Source organism: Coffea arabica, chromosome 2e (genome assembly GCF_036785885.1).
Source record: "Coffea arabica cultivar ET-39 chromosome 2e, Coffea Arabica ET-39 HiFi, whole genome shotgun sequence".
NCBI classification, from domain to species: domain Eukaryota; kingdom Viridiplantae; phylum Streptophyta; class Magnoliopsida; order Gentianales; family Rubiaceae; genus Coffea; species Coffea arabica.
The window spans coordinates 70,699,077-70,718,535 of record NC_092313.1 but is presented as its reverse complement, the minus strand read 5'-3'; the positions used below and the strand labels follow the sequence as shown (position 1 = coordinate 70,718,535).

Below are 19,459 nucleotides of genomic sequence, written 5' to 3'. Positions count from 1 at the left end.
AAAACAAGGTAAATGAAAAATCAAAATAATGCAAGGGCAATTTTGTCCTAAAGGGAGTTAAGTGAGCAAAATTAAAGGTTAGGGGGTAAACTGAGAAATGGGGTATTCTTTAAGAGAATAAAATGTGATTAACCCTTAATTAAATAGTACTGAATTTCTTAGGCAAAACATGTTCTAAAAATAAGTGATAATCTATTCACTTATTACTTAATATGATATACACTCAAATATATCATATTCAATACTTAACAATTCAATGACTTAACAGATTCAAATTTCAAATTTTAGATTTCAATTTTCAAACTTAAATTTTATCAAACACAACCTAAATTCCACCAAACCATTTTTACTGTTTCTGGTATCTAGGTTTTACTACCTTTATTGGTGTAAGCGATGTCTCACACTTACAAATTTTATGGCCATTAAATCTGTGACTCTGCTGATTGAAAACGAAGTCGAAGAACAATTTGTAGCAAGTATTGTGGTCAATTTTTAAATGATATCAGAATTGAATTAATGATAGATATGTCATTCTCAAAAAAAAAAAGGGAAAAAAAACGACAGATATGTCAGTGTAACAATAACACCAATATTTAATAATTCTGTCATTCTCAACTCTAGCTTTCATAGATGCCTTATTTCAACCACAAAATACCAATTAAGCTATAAGATTCGTAAGACAAAAAAAAAAAGAGTAAATTAGTGACAACTTGGTCTGCACTTTATACCAAACACGTTGCTCCACAGTAGATCTAGCAAATTAATTAGAACATTTTGAATCAAATCTCTTTCCACTAGGCGGCTTTTTCCTTTTCTTTTGTTTTTTTCCTCTCCTTTATATGGTCAAACTTACTTTTGCTTCTAATTATTGGGAACCATAGATGTTCGAAACATCTACAGCGAAGAGAATGTCAGAAATGTCGAGGGCAAAATTATTGCACTTCTCGACTAAAGATCTGGGTATAGACACGAAAAAAGACAAACAAAATCCCCTTAAGTTTCACTGAATACATATCTTAATTGCTTTCTTAAACAAGAAAAAGAAAGTATATCAATATCCCTGAACAATTAATTTTTAACATCGAAATCCCAGGTCGTGAACGAGCATAATCTCAGCCTAAACCAACTTGAAATTGAATAAAAATCTTCTCCTTCTCTTTAGAAATTTCTGTTTAGACGAAACTTTTTAAAGTACGTTATTTTTAGAAAATATTTTTAATCATATTTTTATCTCATAACAAATATTTATATTAATTTTGCAGACACACTTTTTTTTAAACTGTAAGTCAGAGAGATCGAATCCAAAACCTCTCACTTACACTCTCTCCCTCCGTACCATCCAACCCGACCCTCCCCGCACAAACACACTTAAAAGCACTTGTGTTTATTTTCTCAATTTTGTGATCACCCATGTTTGTTTTAGTTTGTTGCTTTATATTAGTCCTAGTGTAGTTAGGTCTTTTGTAGTTCTTAGCTGATTAACTTTTGTACTTTGTGGGGTTCTAGCCCTGGTTGGCTATTAATGAAATGATCTAATATTGGGGGTGGGGGCAGGAAAAAATACTGTCGTAAAATTCACCATAAAATTAGCTTCAAACACAACCATCAAAACAGATAAGCACCGAAGGAAAGAAACAAACTAATTTCAAATCAATGCGGTGGCTAACATCCCCAAGTTTACCACGCAACCATTAGATGTGTGTGTGTGTGTGAGAGAGAGAGAGAAAAAGAGGAGCTCAAGACATATATATATATATAGACACATATATATATATATATTTGAGGTGCGATCTGTAAATTCCCACCTCAAAACATGAATAAGACAGTAGTGATACCTTACTCTTATATTTGGTTACTTGTAATCCCAAATATTATCTCAAAGAAGCAGAAGCAAAGGAAAATTTTGTCATCCTCTTCCACCACTTCTTTACAATAACCCCTTAACCCCAATGGAGGACTTCTTCTCTGATGCTACAGTATTATTCAAAATGTCAGGACCAGTTTTGCAAATTGGAGGCGGATGAGCAGAAGTAAAGCTAATTGGCAGATGAATATCGCTTGGAAGTAATATATATATATATATATATATATATATGTACACACATATATAGGTAAGATTTTCTCTGTTTTCTAGTAGGTTTGTATTTTTCATTTGGTTTATGTAGACTTTGGCTTTGGTGGATTGTCTTGTTTTAAAAGTTGATAATTTTATAATCATCAGCTCTTGTGCTAGTGGCTAGGGGAAGGAAACTTTGGTCTCTTTCCCGTTGCCAAGTTAGGGACGTCAAGGATCGAGCCTCTGGCCTGTCAGTTTGGGAATCGGGGAAGATAGGGAGGTACAAAAAGAAAAAATCAATAGAAAAAAACAGTTTCTAATTTTATATGTAATGGTTTCTTATGTCTAATAATATATTCACCTTTAAAGTAACAGAATCTCCTCTTTTACTGCTACCATAATCTTGCTTTCCCAAGTTTTATAGTGGCAACTACCAGTTTCTGGTTGATATTTCAGCACCATTGTTGTTAAAGTAATTATCATGATCAGTATTACCAATTTTATTAGAATTCATTTGGAAAGGTAGAAGTAAAACCTCTCAAGTTTTCGTTGCATTAGTAGCTGGCAATGGTCCCTTTCGATCTCTGCCAACCGCAGACTTTCCCATATTGGATTTGATTCATGTTTCATTTGGTGAAACAAACATACATTCCGGTTTTTCAAAAACTTACTACAGAAACTCATGGAGGCTACAAGCATTAATGTAACTAGTGCTTAAGGCACACTCAATACATGTGCAACAATAAATAAATATTTAAAAAAATTTAAAGATATTTGTTCAAATTATTTTTGATGAGATTTGGTTTTATAGTTTGTATAATACATACAGAAAATTGACATTTACATAAATAAAATATACAAATAGACTATTAATTGACAGTGGATAGTTATAAAAAGAGAGGCAAAAACAGATATAATACTGGATATGAGAGACAAAAGTAGATATGATAGTGGGTAGGAGAGACAAAAGTGGACATGATAATGGATAATTATACTTAAAGAATAATTTAAGAAGATCACAACTTTTTATTTACACTAAAAGGCTCCCTACCCCTTTATATATATAGTATAGATAGAGATAAGGGTAAATTTGAAAATACAGATAAGAATAAATTTGAAAACATACAAAGTTAACACCGAGTTGGTGTTAACTATCTATACGGGTTTTATTATTGTAAAGATATTGATGCTTAGGATGTGAATTTAGTATTAATATTTTAAGCATATGGAAACATGTACACATTCAACATAGGTTGTAATTTGTAAACTCTACCTACCTCTTTTTTTTTTTTTTTGGGGCAATTTACACCATGCATTCTATCTACCTTGAGTTTAAAAAAAAAAACACAGATAGAAAGGAATTCATGAACCAAATGCTTATCTACCTTGATTTAAAAACTGCCCAAACAGACATAAATTTTATCCCCCAAAATGAGAGTATTTTAGCAAGTAGAAATATTGATGATTTGCAATTTAATTGTATTCGTTGCACAAATTAGAAAATAATCCCTCTATCACGGTCAAGTACTCATGCATTCCCTTTTTCAATATTTCAAAATAAAAATCACTATTTTAATGTTAATGCATAGGACTATGAATCGTAAGAACTAAACATTTTACACAGATGGGCAAAGTTGGCTATGAACCTCAAATGTAAGCTCAAAATTAAAATGGGCTGAGATTGCACACTACAAGGCTAAGTTCGACCGACATTCCTTTATATTTTGTTAAAAATTTGTAAATATATTCTGATTATTACATCAGTAATTATACCATATCTTACTTACTTTTTAAAATTAGTCTTATTTAAGAAGTTTGTGATACCAATTCAGATTATCGTTATTATGTTTAATCTAAAACTTTGGTTCTTTAATTGCAATCTTATATTTTTTGTAAAATATTACTTTTTAAAGAATAAAATAGATATATAATCTCGAAATTGGGTCAAATCCATTTTAAACCTAAAACCCTGTGGACTAAAAAATTTGGATCATAATATTTTAAGCTCAAGTGGGTTAGGTCCCAGGGTCCATAGACTCACTTGTACACCACGCAATCGATCTATTCAAGAATCATACATATACACTTCATATGAATTAGCTGTTTTTGGAGGTGCTTTTAAAATATTTTACTGTAACAATATATATGAAAAACTTTTATTGTAAATTTTTTTGGTGGTGTTTTTGGGATATATTTTTGGATATTTTTAAAGTTTAAAAATTTTTAGGATTTTTTTTTTAAAATTAGCACTACCACCCACCACCACTACCCTTCTCTCCTCCCTCTCCTTCTTCCTCCTCCTCCCCTTCTCTTCCCCTTCTCTTTCTCGCCACATCCCCCTCCCCTCCCTGATCTGGTCTCGATCAAATCACGGCCTCTGGTCGCGGCCAAAGGTCTCAATCTAGTCAAATCCAAGTGGGGGTAAGGAAGGGAAGAGGTGGGGTGTGGCGGGGAAGGGGAGAGGAAGAAGGGAAGAGAAAAAAGAGGAAGAGGAAAGAGGAAAGGAGAGGAAAGAAAAGGAAAGAGAGGGAGGAACGAGAGGGAGGGGGAGGAAAGAGGAGAAAGGAAAGGATGGTGGTGGTGATGGGTGGCGGTGGCGGTGGTAGGTGGTAGCGGTGGTGATATATGGAAAAAAGATGATGTAAATTTTATTTTTTTAAATTTTTTGGATATTTGGAATTATTTTTGATATATTTTATGGATATCGTGTTTTTGAAATTATTTTTATTTATATATTATTATAGTATTGTATATGTAAAACTTGTTTTTCATAAAATAGAGAATCCAAACAAAGCAATAGGTTTTCTTGCATAATTATACATCATTCATCATCAGTTGTCTCACATCATCATGCATCACCATGTCTATTAAAGGTTTTTCTAATAGGTGCTTTTTTTTTTTTTTTTTTTTTTGTCGAATACATCATAACTTCATTTCATTTTGTAAACTTGATATTACAAGACTTAGATACAGCAGATTCGCTTCCTCTGAGGTCACTTTGGGCTTCCTCTTGGAGCCACATGGGAAAACATACATCCCATTCAACATTTGTTGTTAGCTTGACAGCAAATTTTGCTACACTATGTGCACATTTATTCCCATCTCTATGCACAAAAGAGAAATTTTTCTAATAGGTGCTTAGAACACTCATTTTTTTATTTTATTTTTAGAAAATTTTGACAAAGTTTCCCCTTACAAATGGATGAAAACTCCCTGCCAACAAACCCAAATGCAAGAAGAATAGGTGCTTAGAGCACTCATTAACACACTTAACATTCACCTAATCTAATATATATATACACACACATACAAATAATTATTATCTTCTCTTGCATTTATATACTTTTCCTATTTAATTTTATCTACTCTCCCTTATATTTATTTACTTTCTTTAATTAATTTTATATTTTTAAAAATATAACACTTGAAATATATTTTAACGAGTGCCTTATGGGTACCCGTTAGACAGGTCTATTAATAGCTTGAATATACCACATGTTCTATAAATGGGTCTATAGACTAGAAGACTTGCCCAAATATTCTCCATTATGAAACAGTATCATCATAAAATAAATATTCAATATACCTGAGGACTTTAAGTGTTATTATGACATAAAATCTAGAATTCTTCAGGGTAACAAAATAACTAATCAAAAAAATTCTTAAGTAAGAAGTATAGCATTCTTGAAGTAAGTGTAGAGCAGTTGCACTTTTAACGAATATATTGCTTTTAACTTACTGTCCTATTAGTGTGAATACCCGTGCTACGCACGGTGCTGACATTATTGAAAAAATGAAAATAAATGGGTGAATTAAAAAAGGTTAAAAAATTGTACCAACACAATTAAAATATAATATCTGTCTAACAATAGTTTGAAATATGGTAGAATGTATATATTATTCAAAAATTACCTTTTTTTGGAAGATAGATCCTAAAAAATAATAGAAATTTATATTAGAAAATGAATGATATATGAATAAAAATGAATGTAATTAAATGTTGTTAAAATGAAATACTTACAAATATTATGCATTCGATTTGATAATCTTGCATGAAGGTGCGAACACTCTTCACACCAATCAACTTTTAGTACAAAAGCCAAAATTAGTGATTTAATTAATTTTGTTGAATTTTGTGGAATGCGTACTACAAATGAAAATGCACGATCTTTGTATGAATTGATTCGTTGGTTGAACAACCTATCACCATTGTCCTGAGAATTAAGTACATGTGAAATTCAAAATTAGTGTATTTTTTTCCATAGTTTATAAATAACATTATAAAAAATAAACATATATCAAGAAATTCTACCTTCCTTTGTAATTCTCTGAGATAAGAAGCATCACAACCAAATACGAATCGTGCATGTCTGTCCTGTAGATTAAGATGCATGTTACTACTGGAATCTTTGATTGTATGTTAACATTGTACATGTTTGACAAATAAAATGTTATATACAATACAAAAAAATTTGTTGAAATTAAAGGTACATGAAATTAATTATCTAACAACGGTGTCGACCACGTCATTACAATGCATACACACTGTTTTTGAAAAATGACCTTCACATAGTTGTCCACAATTTTTGCATAGCTCATAGAACATATTTTCTATATTAATGCTCTGAATATAAGCAAGTATTCGAAAATATTTAACCTAGTAAGAATGAAAGAAGGTACAGGTTATGATTATAAATTTAAAAAATTTGTACAGTAATTAAATTGAATAGAGTAAGTTTACCGTATGCATGATTGTATATTTGGATATCCATACTCTCTTTGAATTTGCTATCAACAATGCTTGTGATGTTGTAAAATTGCTTGACCTCAACCACATAACTAACTTTCGAGCACATGTATCATTTTCAAACCTACAATTTTTTGAAATACATGTTGATAAGAGTATGAAATAACATTAAAAGTTTGATGCAGTGTTACTGATGGAACTCACCAACTGCGCAGGTATCGAGCAAAATCTAAATTGTGATTGATATACAATTTACTAGCTCCAATTGTACAAAGTGATGGTCCTACATAGTATGGTTATATTTGCTAAAAAACTATTCAAATTATATAGAGTATAAGTAAAAGCATTTGATTTACCACTGAAATTTCGTACGCAAATACCACATGTTAGTAAAATATTATTTTTTGTAGCACATTGATATTATAGGATTTGTAGTATATTCAATAACTTGATACTCAAATCACCGATGAGGCAAAATTTGTCTAAATAAACTTTACAGTGTCCTAGCTCCTTGCAAAAAAAAAAAAAAGCGCTAAATAGTCCTAATTTGTATCGCAAGTTACGGCAACGTGCCAGTGGCATTTAGGCCTAATTTTTTTTTGGTCAAAATCTAGTCCTAATTGGTTCTGCTGTTTCTTGATCATGTTGTATGCTTTCGAATTAAAATTGTATTAAAATAACATGTGAATGAGCATTTGTCTTTAATTAAGGAGTAAAAAGGATTTAAAGTATAAATAACAAACTATAAACGGTTTATGAAGTAGATTATGGGAAAGTTTTAAATTTTAAATTTGACTGGTGATAGGGTTGGTTATAACCCACTACTTTTTATGTATTAAAATAAATACAAAAATCTATAACTCACTACTTGTTCCGTTCTTGGGATTTTTTTAGGGTTAAATATAGTAAGCCCCTTAACTTTACATTTAGCTGCACTTTAACCCTTCAACTTTACATTTAGTTGCAGATTTGTGATTTTTTTGAAACGTGATTGTAATTTGCAAAGCTCATTTGTAGGGGTGGTTATAGAGTTAGTGTGGTGACAAATATTTCTTAATTATAAAAATGTAACATTGTATTAAAATAGCATACGAATGAGCATTTGTCTTTAATTAAGGAGTAAAAAGGATTTAAAGTATAAATAACAAACTATAAACGGTTTATGAAGTAGATAGTGGGGATGTTTTAAATTTTAAATTTGATTGGTGATAGGGTTGGTTATAAGTTATAACCCACTACTTTTTATGTGTTAAAATAAATACAAAAATTTAGAAAAAAGAATGAGAAGTTTGGAAGCCATTGAGAGGGTCTCTGCTAAAAACCCCTTCTGCAATACATATAAATATATAGATAGACTCAATTATATGGTGTTCTGAATTTGTTACAAATTTAGTTTAAGAGTAAAATCAAATTTAGTTTACGAGGTTTCGAAAAGGAGGCTGTTTTCAGGGTAGTGAGCTGGCACTATCAGGAAAAGTTCGATTAAGATTGAGTAGAGGGTGCAGCCTCTCCTTTTTAAATTTTAACTGGAGTAAGGTTATAATTTTCAAATTAAATGTCCTTTTCCGCCGGTGTCAAATTAGTATCGGCCGGAAGCCTATCAGAAGCCTAGAGTTTATTGCCAAAATAACTCTTTTTTCAAAATATATCCTCAAAGTAATTTAATTTTAAAATTTATTACATTTATAATTCTTTTTTTGCCACTTAGGCTGCATAATGCATATGTATCAAGATGGAGATAGAAACACCCTCCATTTCTCTGTCCATCTAATATCTTCTTCAATTTTCTCTCTAAGCCTTCCCGCATTTTTCTTTCTATATCTTTCTCTTGTTAAAGCGTAATTATAAGAAACTAATATTTATATTAACAGCATCTAAAAAATATTCTTCTCTAGTTGATAATTTCAAGAGAAATGAAAATTATTTTCTTGTCTTTTCAAGGAGTAGGAAGGATAGCATAAACAAATATGATAGCCTTGAAATTGTTGTAATAGCTTACAATTTCATCGCAATTTTTGTATTAATTTTTTTTTTGAAAAAACATATGCAATATGTTTTATATATTTAGAAAATGGCAATCAGGATAACTAGATGGCAACAATAATATCATTATGGGAATAAAATTTGAAAGTGAATCACATCGGGAATATTTTTTAGCAAGAATGTTATTTTGGCAAAAAACTCCAGAAGCCTATCAGGAGAGAAACAGCGATCATTCACAACTTTTTGTTTGCCTTAGACTGTTGTTTACAAAGAGATTATATGAAATATTATTTAGAATAAGTGTTATAACTTTTTTGTGATGCAATATACATGAAATAAAAAAGATAATTAAAAATATAAAAGTGCAATTAAAAAATATGTTTATGGTACAAATAAAATAATTCTTGAAATCTGAAGTCTGAAATATGAATCTATTATGTTAATGAATTGTTAAGTACTAAATTTGATACATTTAAATATATATATATTACATTAAATGATAAGTTAACAGTTCACTTTTTTTTTGGAGTAAATTTTGTCTAGAAAATTTAACGTCACTTAATTAATTCAAATGTTCTATTTTTTATGATCAAACACATCTCAAACATGTAAAAATGTGAATCTATAAAATGCAAGTGTTGAATTTGGTAATCAAACAGCGTCACCCTCCAAACCTTGAACATTTATAATCAACAAAATGAATTTTGGAATATCCACGTTAACATTTTGGGCTGGCTAGATTTGATAAGCTAACTTGGGAATTAAGGTTCCTGATTCCGGGTTGAGGTCAGCATACATGGTACTTGCATGGCTGGCCTCAAGATCTTTAAAGAGACTTCTTGATGTCTTGATCCCGTTATGTTCTCAAAGGTGGTGCTAACTGATTATTGATGGATCTCAAATTCTGCCGTGAGACGGTTTTGACGGACAAGACGGGGGTTGGTAGCAGCAAAAATTGGAACATCAGATTCGGGGATGATTGGACCTGAGAAAAAAGAAGAAACTGAAGAAGTAATGGCCTAGGTGGCCCCCCAGATGCTCAAGTAAATTGTCCAATTAGGAATTAGTAGTAGTATAGGGATGATAAGGCAGAAAATTGCAGTTTTGATACCAAATGTTTTGAGCCGTGGCAGTTTTAGTCCTTAAAATTTGGACAAAAGCAAATAGAGTACTAAATGTTTCTGAAAAAAAAAAGGAAAAAAAATAGAGTACTAAATGTTTCAATTTCTATGCACATTTAGTTCAATTAATTGGTTTTGTCAAATTGTTACTAGAATTCGGTCACATAAGTACACGTGCCTATCAGCTGACTTTTGAAAAAAAATTAGAAAAAAAGGAAAAAATGTTTGTACATAATATGTAAGTAAAGGGCACTAATTACTCACATATACAGTAGTCATGTAGCTAAAGAGTAAAGATTAATTACTCTGCTCGTGACTAATTGTGCCCTTTAATTACAATTTATGGCCACCAACACTTTTTTCTTTTTTCTAATTTTTTTCAAAATTAAGCCATCGTACTTGCTTTAAATGTGACCGAATTCCAGTAATAATTTGCCAAAACCAGTCAATTGGACTAAATGTGCTTAAAAATTGAAACGTTCAGCACTAGATTTGCTTTCGCCCAAACTTTGAGAACTAAAACTGCCGATATCTCAAACATTTGGTACCAAAACTATAATTTTCTCTTAGAAATAATTAATCAATCATGTAATTAATGACAAAACCTAAGACCCAAATCCCTTTCCATGTTTGATGATGAGGATTTTACAGTAACTCTGCATTACTCCTTTTCAACATAAGTAGATAAAGAGCCGAAGGCCTCTGATGACCTGGAATGGTTTTCGTCGTCCTCTCACGTGCCGCACATGTGAGTCACCAGCCTCTTTTTTTCCGCGCAATGCGCCAAATACTTCCTCTCTAGGGTTTTCTTAAATTTCCTCCGCCGCCGCCGCTTTCTCTCTTCTCCCCTTCTCTCCTTCGCCTCACCTTTATCCTCAGAAGCTAAACCCATCCCAACAGTCCTTGATCAGATCTTTCCCTCTTCCTCTTGCTCTCAAAATCTTTATTATCTCTCCTTCTCCTTTCCTTCCAACTCTTTGATTTTATTCTTGAATATTACTTCAACTTTTTTATTTTTTTTCTTTATTCTCATGTTTACTGCGCCTGCCTGCCGTCCCCAATTCCCCACTCAACTCGCCACACCGGCTACTACGACCAATTTGTCATGTCTCCCAGCTCCGGACATCACAGAATTTAAAAGCTACCAGTTGCCACTTTCTGCTGGTCCCTAGGCTTTTCTTTTCTATCCACAGCACTCCACCCGTCCATCCGGCCCAAGCTTACAGCTAGATGAAGGAACAAAGCATAGGCCTCCACTACCCGTGCCAACTGCCTATTTGTTCCGTGTTTTCATTTAACATTTGAAGCTTCAAACCCTGTAAACGATACCTAACCTTTTCCACAATCGTCTTTTATTTTCGTTCCTTGGCTGAGAGACTGCCGACTTTGTCTTGGTTGGGATTACTTTTGATTTGTTGACTTTTATTTTTCGGTCAAATATAGAACCGAGAGTGAAGCATTGACTGCTGCTTCCTCTCTATTGTTTCAGGTACTACCTCGGTTCTTCCGTTACTTTTCGTTAATTAGTGATTATTTTTCTCTCTTCTATTTGGTTGCGTCGATGTTTTGTCTTGTTTTTTCTGGAATGCAGCTAGAGTGTAGATATGTGGTGGCCCTCTTAGAGATGATCTGAAAGAAAATATTCAATCCTAGATCTTCAAGCTAAAGTAGTAGAGTGAGGTATGTGTGATTTTCTCTAATTTTTTTCCTAATTATTTCATTTCATAGGATTTTTTTCTGAATTTTCCTGAAATTTTTTTAGAATGGCAATATTGATTTTATTAGAAATGCCTCTACCGAAATTTTTCTGGCTGCTTTTCAAGTTTATTATTGCTAATTGATTAGATTACTGGAATGGACAGGTTGTTGCAGTTAAGCAATTGGATAGAAATAGACTCTAAGGTAACCGGGAATTTTTGGTTGATGTTCTTATGTTCAGTCTTTTATATCATTCTAACCTTGTAAATTTAATTGGTTACTGTGCTAATAGGGACCAGAGGCTACTTGTCTATTAGTTCATGCCCTTGGGATCATTGGAAGATCATCTTCATGGTATCATTTCAGGCATTCTTGTTCATTATCTTGTCAATTGTTTGCGGTTTAGTTATTGCATGCATTTTTAAGTTAAATTTACATGTTTACTGAAATTTACAAACTACATAAATTTTCTTAAGGAAGGCATGATGACTGTGTAAGTTTTGTTTAGTAAGTTAATTGGGTTTTTTCTACTTAAACTAACTTTTATGTTGATTGCTCTTTCTTTACAATAATGCCATTTATAAGGAAAAATAAAATGCAGAACTAATGAAGCCTCAAGGATAGAGCTTAGGCTCAAACTTGCTTATTCTAGGTATGGGGGTCAATATTCGTTTCAGGAAAAGGGGAAAGGTGGGGTTGGGGGCATATAAGTGGCATAGTATGGTGAATGGATGGTTTGGTGTTTTTAATAGTGGTGATAGCTGCTAGCATTGAAGAATCTTAAGTCCTTTAAGGTACTGCCTTCATTATTTTGTCATTTCTCTCCATTTTTTTTCCTTCCATGTTTGAACTATTGTGGTGTTGCTACTTTTTGTAATTATCAGCTATTCTTTTTGCTTGTTTCATGGTTGTTTGTTTTGATTTTTCTGCCCTGAAATTTTCTGTTGGTTTTTTGTCCGATAAAATCCATCTAAAGATGACTATTATTTGTGTTAGTATGGCTTCTGCCTCCGATTAGTGATGCAAATTTACTTCTTTTTCAATATCGAACCAGCCTTTGCATTTAGAATAATGTCTTCTTTAACTTTCTGCCTTTTGTTTTCCCTGTATTCTATACTTTTAGATGATTTATTATTGTTTTCCTATTATTGTTGATCTATTAGGGTTCAGCTGCAGAAAGTGCTTTCTCGGGGATTTGATGAAAGTTCTTGGCCACTCCAAACTAAAACCGGCAGGTATACTCTACAAAAGATAAAAGGGACAATTACCTGCCATATTCACTCTTTTGTAGGTTAATACATACTTGAACATTTAAAATTGTACTTATGAGAAAATTGGAATAGCTACTCAAACTTGGTATATTTGTAAAATTTTGACAAGATTGATAAACATGCTATATTGTTTACATGGTATTTTTCTTACTTGTATTTTGCTAAATGGTTTAAACCATGCCATGAGATAGATGGATATATTCAATGATGCACTGGAATGTTTCTATTTTCATGCTTAATAGTTGCTATTAATTCATTTTCTATCTTCTGTTGCAGCTTCTAGAAATAGCTCAAGTTCCTGATGAACATGTGAGATTCAATTTCTTCTGGTTTCTTTACCTTTTAACGAAATGCTTTTAACTGTTGGCATACTGCATGCAACCTTGTGCAATTTAAACATTGTTTCTTTAAATAACTATTTCTACATAAGAAGGTCCCAGGATTGATGTATGTAAGGGTATAAGCACGTTACATATAACCAGTTAGGTTAATCAGTATGGTTGTTTACTTAATGTGGAGTTAGATCCATCGACCTATTTAGGCAACTAAACAAGGGTATCCAGAATTAGCCCATTCTTGATGTAACATCTTTTTCTTGGGTTACACAATTTCATAGGCATCATTTTGATATTAAAGGATTATGCTGCTCCTCTTTTTTTACAGGTGAATGAATTCAAGTTGATAGGGAAGTTCAAAATTTTCAATCCCAACAACTTGTAAGTGTTATGCTTCTCATTTGAAGCTAAAATATTATTTGCTTCAAGCACTGTGGGCAATGCTTCCTTCATGGAAAATGCAATGGAATGATATATTTCTGCTATCATATAGATGGGTGAACTTGAAAGCAATCAAAAGACTTGTACAAGAAAGTGCACTGAAGATGGAGATTATTCCAAATCCAAAGGTTCTATTTCTTAACTATCCGTTCTGCATTCTACCAATGTATTTGTTCTTCTATTTAATTTTGTCTGATTAATAGGAAGTAGATGGGGTGAAAGTTCTTCAACTTGAAACTGCTACTGGCGCTACAACAAGGATACATTAACCTTATCTCTTGATATTCATTTAAACATCTTTATTTTCCATTTCTTTCCATTTAGGTTTATCAATATGGCATTTCACATTCAGTCTCCTCTCTACCAACAACCAAAGGTAAGAAGTAAAATCATTTACTTTCAGCCCCCACCCCCAATCAGTTCTTTGATCATGCTATTGAATTCTGTTTTGAATACTATATGAATTGCTATTTATTCATGCATTTAACCTTTACAGTCCGACCTGTACACTTTGTCTGATGACGGCTATGTGGTCTGCAACGAGGCTAGGAAAAATCCAACTAACCCAACTATGAATTGGGACCTGAATTTAAGAAGGTTGAGATTTTAGCCCCCTATCTTTCTCCACAGGTTGAATTGTTTATATAGCTAATTGTTTTTTTCACTTTTTTAGGTAGGCAACTTCTTAAGTCGTATCAAGTCTATTCCCAGTATTGTTGAACTAGACAGCCTAAAGATCAGTGGTGATGGTGGTTTGGATCTGGTATCACCCTGAAGGTAATACAAACTAACTACTTGTCTCCCTATTACTCTGTTTCCCTGTTACCCTGTTTCTGAAGCTTTATGGATGTATCTGTTCCTTGAAGATTTTCTTGTGATGTGGCAATTTGTGGTTGTACAGTGGTTTGTTATTTCTTATTTAGTGTCCATATGGCATATGCATTAATTTCTTCTTTTCTTTTTTTTTTCCCCTTGTTTTAAGGGGAAAGTGACAATAACTGCAAAACCTGGAACCAAATTAGAAATTCCAGACAAAGTTGTAATTGCTGATAAGGTAATATATGCAGCCGACTGCCTTAAAAATTTGGTTCACCGATTCAAAAAAAAAATTGGTTCATGGTGCATAGCAATTTGGCTTTACATTCTCTATCTATTGCCAGGTTATAAATGGCCTTGAGGATATTTAAGAGGTCTAATTCTCTGGAAGTGATGCATAGTTTTGCCATTTTTAACGTTGAAAGAAATATTTGTTTCCATTTGTTTTCTTTGTGCAATTTTTTTTTAAAGAGAAGGTACTGAAAATTCGAAAAGTGATTGACTACTTTTGAACTATTTAAAAAGATTATTTGAGAGATATTTGGTGAATTATGGTCCATAAGAAAGAATAATTGGCACTGAGAATATTTCAAGCAATAAAAGATGAAATCCCTTCAAAAGTTGTATAATTGAAATTACATTGTTGATATTAAGTTCCAAATTTTGAACTTTAAGTATCATCAACTCCAAACTTCATATTTATAGGGTGAACTGGTGGTTTAAGAAGAATTATTCTCAATTTCGCAGAATGACGTTGGATGTTAATGTAGGAAAAATTTAATCTGATTGAAAAATTCTTTTGTAATAATCCATTGTTCATTCTCTTCTGCTTGTTATACATGTACTTAACCCAAATCGTCATTTGGTTTTTTGTAGGACTGGTTCCAAAACTGAGCTTGCTCCAGTTTCAGTTTCAACAGGTTCTCGCACTGATGCAATACCATATTCTGGGAAATATGATGGGGTAGTTGGCATGTTGGGTACAATAGAAGCCATCAACGTTCTAAAGCGGTATGTTGGCTAAATTGGCTTGACTGACTCTTGTTAGCCCTCTTGAATTCTTAAATTGTACCATGGCCCAAAATTCAAGGTTGCAGTTGTTTGCTGGTTTGCTTTACCTAAATTTTTCGCTTGTTCGATGGTAGGTAATTTTTTTACGGAGTTGGAATCTTAGAGAATTGCCTTTCCCCCCTACTCCTTTATGTGTTTCTTGGATCCTTGCTTTACTAATGCTGCTATGCAATGGTCTTAATGCTAATTTTTTCATCTTTTTTCCTTGTATGCTTTGTTCTTTCCCTTATGTTAAATATCTGGCTGTGATTGTTTGCTGCTTTTTGATGTTTTATCTTTTCTGGAGTTTTGTTTGATTTCTTTTGGATTTTTCATAAGAGATGTTAAAAAGTAGGAACAAGTTTTTGGATACAAATCTGGAGAAAGTTTGTGGAGCTTCCCACACATTCATTTGGCAACCAAGATACACGTGATGCTTTGTCTGCAGCAATCCACCATGAGAACAAAGCTGTCATGTACCACTGCAAATATCCACTTTTAAGGTTTATTGATGACTTCATTTTCATGTCAACGTCAAAGAAACGGGCCTCTTTGTTCTTCTCCCGGTTGCAAGGAGGATTTCATGGATACAACTGCTATATGAATAAAGGGAAATTTGGTGTAAATTTTGATATGGATCATGTATCAGGATTCAGGTCAAATATACTCTATATGGGTTAACTCTATGGTTGACCATAGAGTAAATTTTGAAATGAAGCTTATGGATTTGAAGCTCAAGATAAGATAGCTGATTTGGATTCCTATTTTCGTGAAACAATTTTGCCTCCTACTTATTCATGTGTATTTATATTTAGCTGTGTACACAAATTATTAACTGACAAACATTTTTGTTCCATGAATCCATATGTCTAAGTGGGCATATTTTCTGTTTATCCCAACGCGCGCAGCGCGTTTTGTGCCTCCTAGTCCTTGAGAAATGGAGTATAGTTTGTTTACGAAGATTACCCTTTAAGTTGCTGTCATTTATCAAGCAAAAAGTATCAAGACTCTTTATGTAGTGTAAATCATTCAGAGGTCCGCGATGGATCCACGAGGGTTAAGTAATGGTGCAGTAGCTAACCTGCCTACACAAATAACAGAAAATGTTCTTTGAGGGGTAACTGTCATAAACATGATAACTTTGGAATCATGACAACAATTTTTGAAATTAAACATAATTTTCAAGGACTAGGGCATACGTACATCAAGTGGAATGAAGTCGATTTTTGTGAAGGTTATTATCACTTTACCCCTTTAAACTATATCACCACTCTCAGTTTACCCCATAACATTATCTTTTTATCACTCAACCCCTATAAATAATTCAACTCAACATGTTAAGAAATTTTGGACAAAAATACCCTTTTATTCTATAGTATTACTACATTGTTATTATCATATCTCTTTAAATTATAGTGATACAATCATTTTAATTTCTATCATTATTTTCTAGCCATTTTACCACATCATTAATCTAATTAGTATGGTCAAAAATTTTTAAATATATTTACCCTTTTATATATAATCAAAAATAAAAAAAGTTAGAATGATTATTCTTTCTTTTTGTTCACTTTAAGAGATCCAAAAATATAAAAATAAAAGGATTTTCTCAAATTTATGTTTTCACACTTATTAATACAAGGAAAAAAAAAAGAGATAGGAAAAAAGGAGATAGAAAATTAGATTTTGCAAAGAAAGAAAATAAAGAAGAGTCTAACATTATCGTATTATTTTAAAGTTGTCGGGATTAAAATTGGAATTTGGTGGTAAACAGAAAAGTGAAATAATTTTAAACTAATAAAAGTATTTAATTCTTTCTTATTTGTATTTAAAAAAAAAGAATTAAGTTCTCTCTCTCTCTCTCTCGCTCCCCCTCCCCCTCCCCTTCTTTCTATTTTTTTCAATATTAATAAAATTGTCAAGAAGAAAGAGATTAATGTTTTAACTTTTTTTCTTGATACTGAAAAGTAGAAGAACCACTCTAAATTTTTTAGAGTAAATCTTTCCTATACAGATGGTGTATACACTATCATCGTTCGATTCATGAAATGTCTGCAAAAGTTGAATTTCAAATTCAAATTTTGCATAGTTATCATTCATCCAACGCTGATAGTGTATACACTGTCAGTGTAGAAAAGACTAATCCAATTTTTTATTATTTTTATTAGGGAAAATGATCGGTTTCATCATTCACATTTCACAAAAATGATACAATTTCGTCCTTGACATTTAAAAACTAATATTATTACATCCCTGAACCCAAATTTCAATCTGAATCAAACCACCAATCAACCTGATTACAAATTTTAGGGGTGTAATTGGTAGATCACTTGGTTAACTCAACTTGATATTCATGTCAAATTTAATGAACCTAAAAATAAAAAATAAAAAATAATAATATAAAAAAGAAAGATTAATCTTTTCTACGTTATCATTGTATACACTCACGGTTTTATGTACCGCCATATCATTTTAATTTTAATTTAAACACCAAATTTTATATTTATGATACACATCTAAATTCGCAAGCGGATATACTAACGATGCATGAAAAGATTTATAAAAAAAAAAAACTCTACTATTCCAAGACAAAGAATGGCCTTTTATGTTATAATTTTTATTTTTTTGGTTTAATAAATGTCATGTGAATACGATAAAGTTGACCGAATGATCTATCAATTCTATTTTCGAAATTTATTACTGGGTTATTGGATGGTTTGATTCAAATTGAAAATTAGATTCAGGGATGTAATAACTTTAATTTTTAAATGTCAGGGACGAATTTGCTTCATTTTAAAAGTGAGCGATGAAAAGAATATTTTTGCGAAATGTGAGGGATGAAATAGGTCATTTTCCCTTTTTATTAAACAAAGAGGAGGGTACTTTTTTCTAAAGTTTTTTAACTTCCTAAATTGGTTTAATGGTGGGATAAATTGTCTAAAAAAATAACTTTAGATGATAAATTGATAATGAAACTATAGTTTATATGGGTAAAGTGATAAAATAATTTTAAGAGCTAAACATGTCTTTTCCTTTTAATTAACAAACTCCGTTAAATTTGACGGTTAGTCTTGGGGATAAAGTGACTAGAAAATAACTTTAAGAGGGAAATTAATAGTGACACCAAATGTTAAAAGGGCAAAGTGATAATAACCCTTTTTAAAATGAGCAACACAAATACATCTTAGAAGGGTTAATCACATTTTATCCCCTTAAAGAATACCTCATTTCTCAGTTTACCCCCTAACCTTTAATTTTACTCACATAACCCCCTTTAGGACAAAATTACCCTTGCATTATTTTGACTTTTCATTTACCTTGTTTTCCTTTCTTTTATTTCTTTTTCTCTTTCTTCTTTATTTAATTCTTCCTCTTTCCCACAAAAATCTTCACCTTAATGATTGAAATTCAAAAAGATGAATTGCAGAGATCTATCTTCTCCTTAAATGATTAAAAAAATATTCAAATCACTTTCCTAAAATACAATTTTTTTAGCCTTTCAATTCTTTTAATTTTGGGTTTTCCTCTTTCCTTTCTAGTTTCTCATTTTATTCTCAAGAAAATATCATAAGATGAAATTGTTTTCCTTTCTTTTATTTCTTTTTCTCTTTCTTCTCTCTTTCATCCTTCCCAATAGAAATTCCATTTCAACGAAAATTTTTGTTTTGAGTTTGTAATTGCATATTTCTGGGTGAAGGTTTAAAAGTCATCAAAAACTAATTTTGATTTTTTGTATGATGTCACATGCCACAAATTTCAATTGATGATTATTAATCAGGTCACAATTTCATTTTAAGATATTTTCTTGGGAATAAAATGAGAAACTAGAAAGAAAAGAGGAAAACCCAAAATTAAAAGAATTGAAAGGCTAAAAAAATGTATTTTAGGAAAGTGATTTGAATATTTTTTTTTAATCATTTAAGGAGAAGATAGATCTCTGC

At 31.8% G+C, this 19,459-nt stretch overlaps 1 protein-coding gene across 13 annotated transcripts; it reads left to right on the top strand.

Annotated features, from left to right (window-relative positions):
- The first annotated feature begins 9,311 nt into the window (after positions 1–9,311).
- LOC113729423 (UTP--glucose-1-phosphate uridylyltransferase 2) lies at positions 9,312–16,411 on the top strand. Of its 13 annotated transcripts, none has more exons than XM_072080897.1 (13): positions 9,312–11,225; positions 11,351–11,396; positions 11,503–11,587; positions 11,770–11,809; positions 11,898–11,959; positions 12,769–12,840; positions 13,160–13,185; positions 13,540–13,592; positions 13,705–13,780; positions 13,977–14,028; positions 14,149–14,249; positions 14,326–14,429; positions 15,345–16,411. In XM_072080897.1, exons 5-11 carry the CDS (start codon positions 11,926–11,928, stop codon positions 14,169–14,171), a joined length of 336 nt encoding a protein of 111 aa, XP_071936998.1. In that variant the 5' UTR covers positions 9,312–11,225; positions 11,351–11,396; positions 11,503–11,587; positions 11,770–11,809; positions 11,898–11,925; the 3' UTR covers positions 14,172–14,249; positions 14,326–14,429; positions 15,345–16,411. The 13 variants fall into 13 exon arrangements, 10 of the variants coding, with proteins under 10 accessions (XP_071936998.1, XP_071936997.1, XP_071936996.1 ...); XM_072080896.1 differs by having other exon boundaries at positions 11,499–11,587; XR_011840941.1 differs by having other exon boundaries at positions 9,329–11,396; positions 11,499–11,587; positions 13,153–13,185; positions 15,345–15,479; positions 15,874–16,411.
- The last annotated feature ends 3,048 nt before the right edge of the window (positions 16,412–19,459 follow it).

What these genes read in the sequence shown, in the direction of transcription:
- LOC113729423 (XM_072080897.1), top strand. Translation starts at nt 11,926, where the DNA reads ATGCCCTTGGGATCATTGGAAGATCATCTTCATG. An exon ending in ATTGGAAGATCATCTTCATG is followed by an intron (nt 11,960 to 12,768) that starts GTATCATTTCAG and finishes TTGATCTATTAG; the next exon opens with GGTTCAGCTGCAGAAAGTGC. An exon ending in AGATTATTCCAAATCCAAAG is followed by an intron (nt 13,781 to 13,976) that starts GTTCTATTTCTT and finishes CTTTCCATTTAG; the next exon opens with GTTTATCAATATGGCATTTC.